Raw genomic sequence first — 12,775 nt, forward strand, 5'->3', positions numbered from 1 at the left:
TACCGGAGCAGGCATTCGTATCAATGTCATGACCGACTTTCATACAAATAGAGCAATTATTGCATGCATGAGAGCGATTTCAAAATTATTTTTGGGTCAAAAATCCACTCTTTCTCTCACTCTAAAAAAGCGGCAGTTGGTGTCAGTTACACTCTAAGATTCATCGAAGGTTCGGCAGTTGGAAATTTTGCTCGTTTTTCGCTTTTTACGTCGCCATCGTAACTCCGATCCCCAATAAAAATAATAGCTCCCTTCTCGGCATCGAGCCGCACGATTTGATACCACTTTTGTGGGTGGGCACGCAGCGGTACGAGCCGCATTAACGGTAACGGAAGAAAAAAATGGAATAATAATAAACAGACATTCTATTGGGTGTAGAACAATAGGTTCGCAGGTCAGTCACTGCTCTCCTTATGCATTGCTATGGGCAGGCCCCAATGAAAGAGGAAAGAAAACTTGATCAGTAAAAAGAAATAAATAACAATCCAACTAAACAAATCCAAAGCACAAATAATGAGAATAACAGAACTAACACAAGACTAAAATCTCGTTATCTAAGAATGATTTTGTGCAATAAATATAATGAACATATTCTGCATAGCCCATAGACCCATCTGAACCTGTTCAAGATGTTTGGAGCCTGAAACCTATTCTGATGAAATGTCTCCAACATTTGTTGGAGGAAGACTGCTAATTATTGCCACTGCTGACTGAATGAAGTTAATTTCGAGATACTTGGTGAAGGTCGTATAGGGAGTGCCAAAGATGTTGAGCTTCCAAGGAATTTGACCTGAAACGTACAGAGGGCAGTATTGTCTTCAGATTTGCATGGCAGTGGGAAGTGTGAATCCAGTAGACAGTGGTCTCCAGGTCTGGTACTCGGGGCCCACGGTCCTGTATGTTTTAGACATTTCCCTGTTGCAGCAAACTTGTCTTAAAAAACTTGATGGTATGCTGAGGATGTAACTCAACCTTTGGATATGTGGGACCACTACTGTAGAGAACGTTGCTGTAGTAATTGAGCTGAGATGGTTCAGTTTAATGATGGGCAAAGTCAGAGTCTACACCAGGGAGCTTCTATGCATTTTTTTATGTCATATAGCTGCCTTTTAGTGGTCTGTCAAGCATTCTTAAAGCCCTTCAGTGTGATTTCACCAGAGCTGGCTAGGCCACCCAAACATTGCACTCAAGTAGGATTAAAAAGTAGCACTTCAAGAAATTACTCAGGTAAAAGTAAAAAAAAAAAAAAGACTTCTGTAAAAAGGTCATTTGAGTATTGAGTAATTGCAAGACAGCAATAAAATTGCAAGACAGCGATAAAACCAGCTGACCAAAGGTGCTGGAACTCTGCTTGGGTTGCTAGATGACAGGCTAGGTTTGGCTGGAGTTGCTAGGTAATGACACAGTGCCTGTTGATTGTGACTTAACATTCAGGAGGCTTTTCCAGACTCCAAAAAACATTTACTTATTCCCAAAAAATGGCTGGGTGTTTTTTTAAGCACTTGGGTTGTTTTTACGAGCAGTGGAGACCTAAACGGAAGACTAAATATATGCAAAATGTGAAATTTGCATCAGGAGTCCCTTTTAAGATTAATTGGCCTCTCGAAATTGTTTTTTGGGGTGAGTATGTGCATGTCCCTTCCTGTCTGTCTCTGTGTTGCCCTGGGATGGACCAGCAACCTGTGCAGGATGTATCCCGCCTCTCACCCAGTGATCACTGGAGATAAGTACCAAATCCCCATGACCCTGCAAGGATAAGCAGGTATAGACAATAGATGGATGGATAGGTTTAAAGCTTCAAACAAAGCCTAAACATGAACATGAGAGAAAGAAAGCAAGAAAAACGAGAGAATGGAAGAAAAAATGGCAGAAGGTGACCAGGGTAGAGGTTTTGTATGGGTGGGATAAAGTGTGTGCATATGTGTGGAGGAGGGAGGAGGATGGTTTGTGTGGAGATGGAGGGCTGGGGTTCAAGTCACAGATTTTAAATCAGTTCTTTGGCCTTTAACGGGCGCAACAGAAGCCCAGTATGAAAGTACAGAACAAAGACGGCAGCAATAGCTTCGACCAATTAACATTCCTGCAGCCTTTATGAGCCGCCGGGACACGCCCCTTCGATCACACCTCATAAAAGTCACAAACATCAATTCTTGCAAACCATAACTGTCATTATAATCCCATTAAAAACAACCCACTGAGCAATTCACATTGAACACCAGATCCAAGTGTTCCAACAGTGGGGAAGGATTCTCTCCGCAGGAGCACAAAGCTGACCAAAGCAGTAGGGAGGTTTACTGGGAGCAACTGGATAAAATATGACATGATTATGACAACAAAAGTTTACCACTCAACAGAAGAAGTTTAACCTGTCTGTAGATTATTTTCCGTTTATAGAAGGAATTCGGAAAACTGAGAGGTGAAAAACCAAGGCTCTGTCTTCACCACAAGAAACTTTATAGTTGATGCTGGATCAACAGACCCCCTGCTCAGTAACTAGGGTAATGTTTCTTGATTTATTTTATGCAGTTTCATCCAAAACATCCTACAAAGTGTATTTTTTCAACACTTTTGATGATTAGACAGGCTCTCTAGGGAAACCAAGACCTCCCTCTCATTAGTAAGACTCGAAACTCGTCCTGGGGGATCCCAAGGCCTTCCCAGTCCAGACAAGACCCACCCAACATTTACATGTGGGGTCCATATGGGTAGGAAATAGGCTGGAAACTGTGTGGGATTGTCTACATAAGCTTAATGCAGAGCAACTCAATGCAAAAATAAATACAATACCACTGAGGCTAGTCGAGAAAAAGTGACTCTATGCAGTTGACTGGGTTTCCTTCGGATACAACACATTTTGAAATTTGAGTAATAAACCAAACGTGTCTGCATTATTTGATAAATTGGATCAATTTATATTGTTTTAAATATCTGCCTGTATGATTGCATGGGACTGAAGCAAATTTTGTTGTGAATTGGTTTTTGATTTTTTGTAAAAATCCATAAAAATAACTGATGCCACTTCATTTGAATGGGGTGCATAAGACTGACATGACTCTGTCATAAACATGACATAATACCTGTCATGAACATGAAAGAGTCTTTTTGAATGTTTATGACAGTTGTCATGAAGTGTCATTTGGTAAATAATGACACTTTAAATCAAAGTTGCATTAAAAGTTGCATTAAAAGTCCATTAAAAGTGTCACCTTTGTGTTCTTTTGTAAATAATGACCCTTTAATGCAAAGTTGGGACTTTTAATGAACTTTCAATGCAACTTTTAGAGCAATTTTGCATGAAAAATGTCATTATTTAATAACGCTTCATGACAACAGTCATAGACATTCATAAAGACTCCTTCATGTTCATAACAGGTGTTATGTCATATTTACCTGTCATGTTGTCATGTCATGTTCATGACACGTCTCATGAACACCACATCAAATAAAGTGTTAACAAATATTTACTAAATCTTAAAATGTCTAGAAAATAATCTTTGACAAATCAAAATATTAGAATCTTACACTCTAGATATTTTAATTGGTTTATTAAGATCCCATGACAATGAGCCTAGTTGTTCATATTTAAAAGCAGTTGTATATGTTATAAACAACTGAGTATTATGTAAGTAAGTAATAAATTATGCATTAAAAAAAACTTTCTCCAAATTACAGATTTCTATGCCTGATAAATACACCAGTATGACCCAGCACAAACTGTAAAGGCAACGGCTCCACCTGGTGGCTGTCATACTTCACTCAAAACAAATACAGCCGTCCCAAAATGATCTTTCCCCAGGTCAATTTATCTTTACATTACCGTTACTTCCAACTGGAAGAAAAGTAGCATTTGAGGAGATAAGCATCATGGTTATCTCCTCAAATGAGGGTCTGAGGACCAATTTCTCCTTTTCCAATTTCTCTGAGAAGGAGAAATTGGTCCAAAATAAATACATATCAAGAAAAAACATATGATTACTTGTTTGAAATAAACATGAGTAATTAGAGAAAAAGTTTTCTGTAACCTAGCAACATTAAATGAGCTTAATTCTGAGTTTTGTGTCCAAGGTTTGAGCCGTTCAGAGGTTATGTTTCAGGGGAAAAATAAGCTTAAGTTTGTTCATTCGGGGGTTTTCTGCTTTTACTAATAACTTTACAAAACTTTCATATTGAATGTGTTGCTGAGTTGTGTGCAGATCTGTGGAGCATGTGCTAAAGCAGGTCAAAGTTGAAATTTCCTGAACTTTGACCCTTGGCCACTGTGATGAATACTCACCCATCTAATCGACAGGATATCTATCAAAGTGCTCCGGTCAATGTGGTCCTTCAGTATTTTTTCTCTTCCCTCTGTCTCACTATGTCAGGTTTACCACTGGAAAATATTTCAGTTTTGTAGATAAAATAACCATTATCTGTTTTATGCTGATCTTGCACAACCAGGTTGATTGCAGTTTTCTGGAGAAACGAAAATCACCCAATTTAATGAGGAGAGGAGAGGAGAGGAGAGGAGAGGAGAGGAGAGGAGAGGAGAGGAGCAATTCAGTTGCATTGCATTTACTAAAGTAATTTTTAGGAAACATTTTATTTGTATTAGTAGTTTTACTGTCCTGTACTGTTTAATTTTATTTGACAAATATTTTTTTGAAGTATTACTACTCTTAATTCAGGAAATTTTCAGAACATTCACTTCATTAAATGAAGGGGGAAAACACATGTTTTAAACATAAACGGGTGAGACCTCTTGTTTATACACCAGCTTTGTTATTCTAATGTGATTTTCCATCTGCGATTCATTTGTTGAGCCTGCTGAGTCATCTGTGTCTTAAGTTTTACATTGAAAAAATATATCTGGAAGTGTTTCTTGTTCTTAAAATTACTTTTGTGATTGTTACTTATTTGTGATAGCTTTTCATTTTAGTCTTTAAAATACCAGAATTCATAAATAACTGATTTAATATTTTACAACGAAAATATTTGTTTACTCTTTGTTGAATAATTTCTTGGATGTTTTCTTTTACTTTTATTTACTCTTAAGTAACATTTTTGCTGACTCCACCCACCTCTGGTAATTTATAGCAACATAAAAACTTTCATTATAGGAGTTTTATTTGACTTAGCGTAGACATTTGGATTAATGTTTTTTATTTATTGTGTCTTCCTAACTTCCAACTAAACAAATAACAGAGCAGAATTTACATTTAAACTAAATAATTACAAGTCATCCTTACATATTGTACAATTTTCATACCCTGATTGTATCAGAACAAAGTTAAAACACAAATCCAGGTAAAAAAAAAAAAAAAAAAAGCAAATGTTTTCTGACATAAAAAATATAAAACTAGAATCCTTCACTCTTCACTGTGTCATAAATCAACATATTTTCACAATTTAGTTTTTACACATTTAGTACATTCTAGATCTCTACTCATCGTTTAAACATGGAAGCTCCGACGATCAGAATGAGCTCATACAGTTTTTGCGTTGACCAAGACGACGTCGCGTTTCCTTCTTTGTATCTCTCTGGATATTTGACACCAAACACAAGGCGTGCAGAAGGTGGCACACACACAGTCCATCGCAATGGAGCCCTGTGAATCAGGCAGATTCATTTGATCAAGTTAGACCTAGAAACTCAGACCTTTTGCTGAATCTGTTACATAGGAAAGTTATTTTTGGTGATTATTTGTGTAAATTAAGAAAAGTTTTAAATTAGACAAAGATAAATGGAGTAAACTCAAATGTTTAACTTCAAAGCTAATTCCATTCCTGATTACTGCCACACATGCAGAGTTAGGAAATTTCCTCATCTGGAGCCTGACGACATGGAGAATGCTAAGAGCAAAATATCATCTAAAGAAATTCAAACCCAGATGAGAAACAAACGACTCTTGCAAGCTTCTTTTTGATCTCCCAAAACGGCTCTTAATAACTGGCTAAAAATAATAAAGAACAAACTAATGTTTAAATAAACATATGTGCAGGTCTTAGCATTTTTTCAGTTTTTTTCATGGAATAATTGCATTGATGTTCCACAAAAAAATATATATTAAAAGTGCAAATAACATTTATTTAGATCTGTTCCACTTAATATAATATTGGAAACTGGAAGACCTTTTTTACATCCCCAGTGGTTTCCAAACATATTCTGCGTAAAAACCCAGCGCATACAGGGTTCATGTTTTTTTTTTTTTTTTTTTTTTTTTCATCCAGAAGGCTTCCCGCACCCCCACTGCAATGACACGGCGCCCCCCTAGGGGGGTGCGCCCCACAGTTTGGGAACCTCTGGCTTAAAGCCAATGGTGGCTCAACCAGTTATAAGATGTTGGTTTTTCTAGCTGCATGTCTGTTTCCTGTTTCTCTGTGCTCACATTCTGTCTTATTATTGTAAACAAAGGTCACTACTACTAAAAAACTTAGAATGATTAACTAGTAAATATGATTTTTCACACTTCATTTTTGTTTTATGAGGGACTAACAACAAATTATTTCCAAATGAATGAAGGAATACATTTTTGTCATGTACCTGAATGTTGTAGCGCTCTCTCACGCTGGTCCTCATGGACATGGTGATGGGTGACATCCAAGCTCTAAAGAATTCCAGCATGGGGAGACAGAGACACTCGCCATATTCTTTGGAAGTCATGCAGGCGAAGCAGGGGCAGCACCAGAAGCCAAGACAGCCTGAGGGGGCAATACAAACACGAAAAAGGCTCACGATGATGAACTCATAGATGATTGACACAAAAGTTCAAAAACAATAACATGGCATGTTGTTATTATTAGTAAGGAATGGAGATGTCCTGGAAGTCACCTGGTTTTCATCAACCCTCACATAGTTCCTCTAAAACTGCATTCAGGAAATACTTTTGCTGTGGTGTCATCTCCTTTCTTTATGGGAATTAATTGGGGTTTTTTACATAATGAGCTTCTGATGTAGTTACAGTACATTTATAAAGGTGTTCACCCTCTTACATGATTTCGTGTCTTCCTTGAAGTCACAGATGCCACTCCCCCACTCATGAGCGTTTGGGACATCCACTGGGTCTGGATGAGGCTGGTGGATCACGATTTTTTCCATGATAAATTCTACAGGGTGAAAGATGTTATCATATATATAGAACAAAGCATTTAGGTGGATCGTAAGTAATCTTCTTTTCTATCTAATAAGTGTTTTGGTTTCAGCCTGAAACAAACCAATCCATTAAAGTTGACCAAACTTTTGATCATAATTTCATGCTTATCATCAGTTAAAATCACTGACATTGACTTGTATAGAAAACAAAGTGACCGTCAAGAGACAGAGACATCAAAATTGCACAATAAAGATATTTTTTTTTTCCCTAATAAATGTAATTTTTTATATAACTCCTAGGTCAGGTCTTTAACAACTTGTTGGCTTATTTTCAAAAAAATTACTGATTTTATCTCTCAAATGCCTCATAAGCATTTGTAAATCTTTTTGTCTTCACATATGTATTTAAGAAAGAATATAGCTTTAACCTATATATTTAAAATTAAAATAAGTGATGGACAATTAGGCCTCTCATGACAATAAATTTTGCTGGATGATAAGTTGTCCCAGAAGTGATTGTGATAAACAATAATGTTGTTGTTTTGAGATTATTTTTCAAGTAATATAATGACAATGGCACAGTAATGTAACACATTAACAAACTTCAATAAACTTTAAATACTAATGAACTGAAGCTGGAAGACATATTACATATCCAAAATAATAAAAACAAAAGAAATAGCAAAAAAAAAATAAATAAATAAAAAATTATGAAGTCTCGGTAAACAAAATTGTCCTTCAATAAAAAGTTCTAGTTGAGACCAAACCACCAGACTGAAGACTTTTGTCATCCAGTTCTTGGTAGAAAGAGAGAGAGAAAAAAAAAAAAACAATAAATCATGCAAATGGAAATTATCAAGTTTGTATTAAATTATCATGCGATTAATGGATTTATTGTGACAGGTGTATGTACAAACATTTAAATCTGACTGTCTCACCTTTTTGTGGTTGATAGCTGAGTTTTGGGTCCTGACGCAGATGATCCTGGCTCTAGAATGAAGTACCTTGAATCTGGCAGAACCACATCTCATCACACCTCCTCAGAGAGCAAACTGGACTTACTGGTTGTTCCTGCACTAACTATCCTTCTCCCCCCGCCTATTTCTCATAAGGGTTGGGCAACTCAGGCTCTCAGAACGTCTGAGCATGAGGTGGAAAAAATGCTGCCACTCTGAAACTTTCCTGAAACTCCATTCCTATAGGTTGAAAGCATTGTCTACTGTGTGGGTGGATAATAAATAGGATGGGCTATATTCAGAATAGAGTAAACCAATTGTACTGAAATAAGAGTTGCAACTACGTCAAGATACTCAAGTAAAAGTAAAAAAGTATCCGTCTAATAAATTACTACAGTAGGAGTAAAAACGTATTTGGAGAAATGACTCCTCAGGTATTAAATAACTGATCATAACATTGGATTTAATATTTAAAAGGATGTAAAACGGACATGAGACAGACAAATACATGAACTTAGGTGCAAATTCTGGTAATTTGAAGACTAAAAAGAATTAAATTAATACAAATAAATAGTATAACTGGAGGATTAGGGCAGCTGGAAGAAAATGTTTGACGTTTTTTCTCAGAATTCTGACACTTGACCTCAGAAGGTCAAAGTCAGAATTCTGAGAAAAGATTCTGCAGATTGACTTGACATACATAAGACACAACAGGTTCAGAGCGCAGACAATGTCATGAGTACAACAAAGCTGGGGTATAAACAAGAGGTCTCACTTCAACATAAACTGTAGCTGTGTGTCTGATGCATTTTTGGTTCAAATATATTTGCTCTTCATTCAGTTATGTACCCAGACATTTTATTTAAGTGACAGTAGTTAATATTTCATAATAACTCAAGTCATTTTACGAGGTTGTATGAAAACTACTTCAAAAAGTACATCTTGCCCAAAAACCTGCTCAAGTAAACTGAGTAAATGTATCAAGCTGCTGCCCCTCTGTCTGTAAGTGAAATTCAAATCATTTTTTGAGACCCAAGTGATGTCTAAAATCTAGAAGTTAGATGAAAATGTTTCTTTCCCATGTGAATCAGATTTCTATTCATTCATCTGTCTTCCCTTCTTTGCTTCTTTGACAAATAGTTCCAAAATCAATCTTTTCTTTGGGACTTTTGTGTAAGGAAACAGGATTATGAGAAGTCAGTGTTTGGCCATCGAACAGGAGTGTACAAACCAAACACACACATGGACCCGTGTACTTATTTATTTATTTTCTCATACATTTGTTGCCAACTTTTTTTTTATGAACATTTGTTTATACAAAGATAATCAACAAAAGTAAAAAAAAATTAAGTTATTTTTACACAGTAAAATCAAAAAAGTTGTTAATGTATCTTTTTATGCCCTCTGAGTCAATACTTTGTAAAACCAGATTTCTGTACTTACACTTGCAAGTGTTTTGCGAGTGTGTCACTCACAGCTTTGCACATCATGAGACTTGAGTTTTCTGCTTTCTAAATCAGGTTGAGTGAGATTGCATTGAGAACACCTGTGAACAGGTTCTGAGTTGGACCTGGTTCAAGATTGTTGGCTATGCCATTCTAACACAAACCTGTTGTCGCAAGACAACCACACTCACCCAGACTCATACCAAAGGGCAGTTTGGAGAGACAAATCAACCTAGTAGTCATGATTTTGTGAAGGAGTCAGAATTTAATCATGTTCATATTTGTAAAAAGCAGAATTAGTCAACTTTTTAATCACAAAATGGATCATTAATATTCATTACATTGCATAGCTGACTAACATTAAACTAAGGATCTGTTTGAGTTTGTTATAGCTTCTGAAATAAACTATTATCCTGCCTTTTAGGTTGGCTCAGAAGCTAATGCTGCTTATGTAATTATTCATTTTGAACACAAGATCGCTAACAGGAGGGCAGCAATGATTCACCTAAAACTATCTTCTCAGCTTTCAATTGAAGACGAGTTGGAGCTTGTTTGTAGTTACTAACAAATGATCTCTGGAAAAGAAAAGAACAAAAGAAATGTTCAGGCTTTTCAGTCTGAATGGCACAAAGGGAGGACTGAGTTTGTGGTGGTTCTTTATTGAAGAAGCTGTTTTGTTTTTAATGTTTGCTGTTATGCTGGATCTCAGTGACTTTTAGAACAAAAGTATGCAGGGAAGACTTTCATCTCTGGATCTTTTCTCAATAGAGGGAAAGACTCAATAAACTGAAGGTCAACATGGATAAGTTTTACTATTATGTCATCAGTATCTTCATTAAAGAAACTTGTGGATCTCATTTTTCAAGTAAAGTAAAAACATTTCTTTTCGTATCATGGTGTCTCTTACAGAAAGTTCAGTTTGATATATGTTGATTTATATATATTCTAATAGTGATGGTTATGACTTCAATAAGCAGGTTTTAGAACAAATACATAGAAATCTGCAACACCATTTACATTTAGAACATTTCTAAGTGAATTAAGAAGTCAAACTCTTTCACATAATTACCAGCTTCACATGTAAAATGTCTAGTGACATATAAAGTTTTTTTTTATATTTCCTGTATTCTCATCGTTTTTTCTTCCTGCAGTGTCAGATTTCTTCATGCTGTTGTACTGCGAAAAAGTCAAACCTTTTCAGTTTTATGGTGCTGCCCCCATCTAAGATGCCAAGCCTGATAATATCATATTACCAAAGAAGTGTTTATTCTTTAATCAGGAAAACATTCCATCCTTAAAAAATAAAGAGTGAAAGGATTCAAAAGTTGAAAACTTTCGACTTTTGAATCCTTGAGAAAATCAGTTTTTTTCTAGAAAAGTCCTGACATTAATCTAAAGATTTCTGAGTTCTTTGGCAGAAATGTACTCCTCCTCTTTTTCTATATGCAAGGACCGTAAAACGTTGTCATAGTTACCTGACTAATAAACTGCTATCATCTTCTATGTGAAGGCCTCACACAGCTCCATCAATCCCATCACGTTGTTCAGTTCAACAGGTAAGATTTGGCCGAACCAAATGTCTAAGGTTTAAATCTTCAACACTTTGAAGGTTTACACTAAAATCTTAAACCTTTGAGTTTTAACTTTGATTAGATTACAAAATTTAACTGGTTTTGTAATTGGATTTCACAGAAAATGTTTTTCAGTTTTTCTTCTTTATTCATATTATTTAGATTTCTCAGTGTTTTGCTGTAATGATTTTAAAACAGATATGACAAGACCAGGTAAAGTTACCATCTGGTTTGTAACTATCTACTGGGTCATATTATTTTTTAAAAAACAATGCCTAGATACATAATTATAAGAAAGAACAGCTTTTATTTTCCTTTTTAGATACAATAATAATTTAAATGATTGAGAGAATTGTGAAACTTTCATTTGGGAGAACAAACTTGATAAATAAAACAACATCTGATCTAAATCTGCTATAAATATATTTTAGATTAATATTTAAATCTTTACTGTTTTTTTTTAAAGAGTGAATTTTCAATTATGTATAAACAGGCAAGCAAAATATCTGCGATATAAGCTGGATTATTCTAAAATGTTTAAAGATTTTTTTTTAAACCACAGTTTGTGACTTGTAAAGATTTGTGGAAACAAAAAGGGGATTCATGAACTAAATATCATCTCCTAAACTGGGTTATTCATTACATCCCTGCTGGTAACTAATCAAACCTGCCTTCTAAATAAAGGAAACATAAATAAATGGCAAAATTATTTTACATTTTTGGACAATATTTTCAAAATATGTTGCAGGTTAAATAAAATAAAACAAGGACAAGTACTGAGGAGGTTGGCTGAGGAGAAGGAGGACAACTAGAGACATCTGGTGACTGGAAACAGCAAGACATGATAAAAACATAGCAGGAAAATAAATCAGAAATATTAAAGTTTTGGGGGGTTTATCTACATTTTTCCAAATTGTTTCTATGTGTATTTAGTGTGATTCAGGCAGGCTAAACCTAGAAATATATGAGAAAGTAAGAGCCGACCCGGAGTTTTATTTGTTTTCCGTTCACCAACTCATATTTAAGACTTCTTAATGCTATTATGTATGGAATTTTAGACCTGTATTGTGATAGAAATGTACAAAAGAACGCCGAAAACAAATAAATTGCATAACTTGGTAACAGAAGAGAGCCAATGGCAAAGACGAACATCGTCCATTTACCCATAATGGACATAAATAAACTAGTGAGCTTCATCCTTGCAGGACTTATAACAAATCCTTAGTTATTCCCAAGCGCCTCAAGTCACAGAACAAAGTGAAGATATCTGCGAATGACTCAAAGATTTACGCAAGAGTGAAGTTCCGCGAGAAAACAGGAAACTACACAGACAATATTACATGAAATAGTTTTGCCACAACAAAATTTAGGACGTGTGAGTACCGTATTTATGGTAAGCTTGGTTTCCCGAACGAATTAAAGATGTATTTTAAACCATGGTGTGTAACTTGTAAAGGCTTCCATACCTCAACATCTCACTCACCTGGATGTACTACATCCATAATGGTAATTAATCAAACGTGTCTTCAAAGTAAAAAGAAATACAGTACACAATTTTATTTTAGTTATTTATTTTACCTTTATAGGAAAAAATAAATCAAGACATATGTTGCAGGATGAGGTAAAAACAGGAGGTAGCAAGTTCTGAGGCTTAGGAGAAGGTGGACAATAGGGACCTCTAGTGACTGGAAACAGCAAGACAATAAAACCAGTAATATAAATCAGTCAGAAATA

At 35.5% G+C, this 12,775-nt stretch overlaps 1 protein-coding gene across 1 annotated transcript; it reads right to left on the reverse strand.

Annotated features, from left to right (window-relative positions):
- Positions 1–5,085: 5,085 nt before the first annotated feature.
- Positions 5,086–8,114, reverse strand: LOC106960174 (cornifelin homolog B-like). Its single transcript, XM_015053142.1, has 4 exons — positions 8,008–8,114; positions 6,970–7,083; positions 6,521–6,678; positions 5,086–5,585 (listed from the first exon to the last, which is right to left on the reverse strand). The coding sequence occupies exons 2-4, from the start codon at positions 7,073–7,075 to the stop codon at positions 5,463–5,465; spliced, it is 387 nt and encodes a 128-aa protein (XP_014908628.1). The 5' UTR covers positions 7,076–7,083; positions 8,008–8,114; the 3' UTR covers positions 5,086–5,462.
- Between the last annotated feature and the right edge of the window lie 4,661 nt (positions 8,115–12,775).

This window comes from Poecilia latipinna, unplaced genomic scaffold, assembly GCF_001443285.1.
Source record: "Poecilia latipinna isolate Pla-1442-1.1 unplaced genomic scaffold, P_latipinna-1.0 Scaffold1162, whole genome shotgun sequence".
Lineage (NCBI taxonomy): Eukaryota > Metazoa > Chordata > Actinopteri > Cyprinodontiformes > Poeciliidae > Poecilia > Poecilia latipinna.

What these genes read in the sequence shown, in the direction of transcription:
- LOC106960174 (XM_015053142.1), bottom strand. Translation starts at nt 7,075, where the DNA reads ATGGAAAAAATCGTGATCCACCAGCCTCATCCAGACCCAGTGGATGTC. An exon ending in CAAGGAAGACACGAAATCAT is followed by an intron (nt 6,679 to 6,969) that starts GTAAGAGGGTGA and finishes TTGCCCCCTCAG; the next exon opens with GCTGTCTTGGCTTCTGGTGC. An exon ending in GAGAGCGCTACAACATTCAG is followed by an intron (nt 5,586 to 6,520) that starts GTACATGACAAA and finishes CCTGATTCACAG; the next exon opens with GGCTCCATTGCGATGGACTG.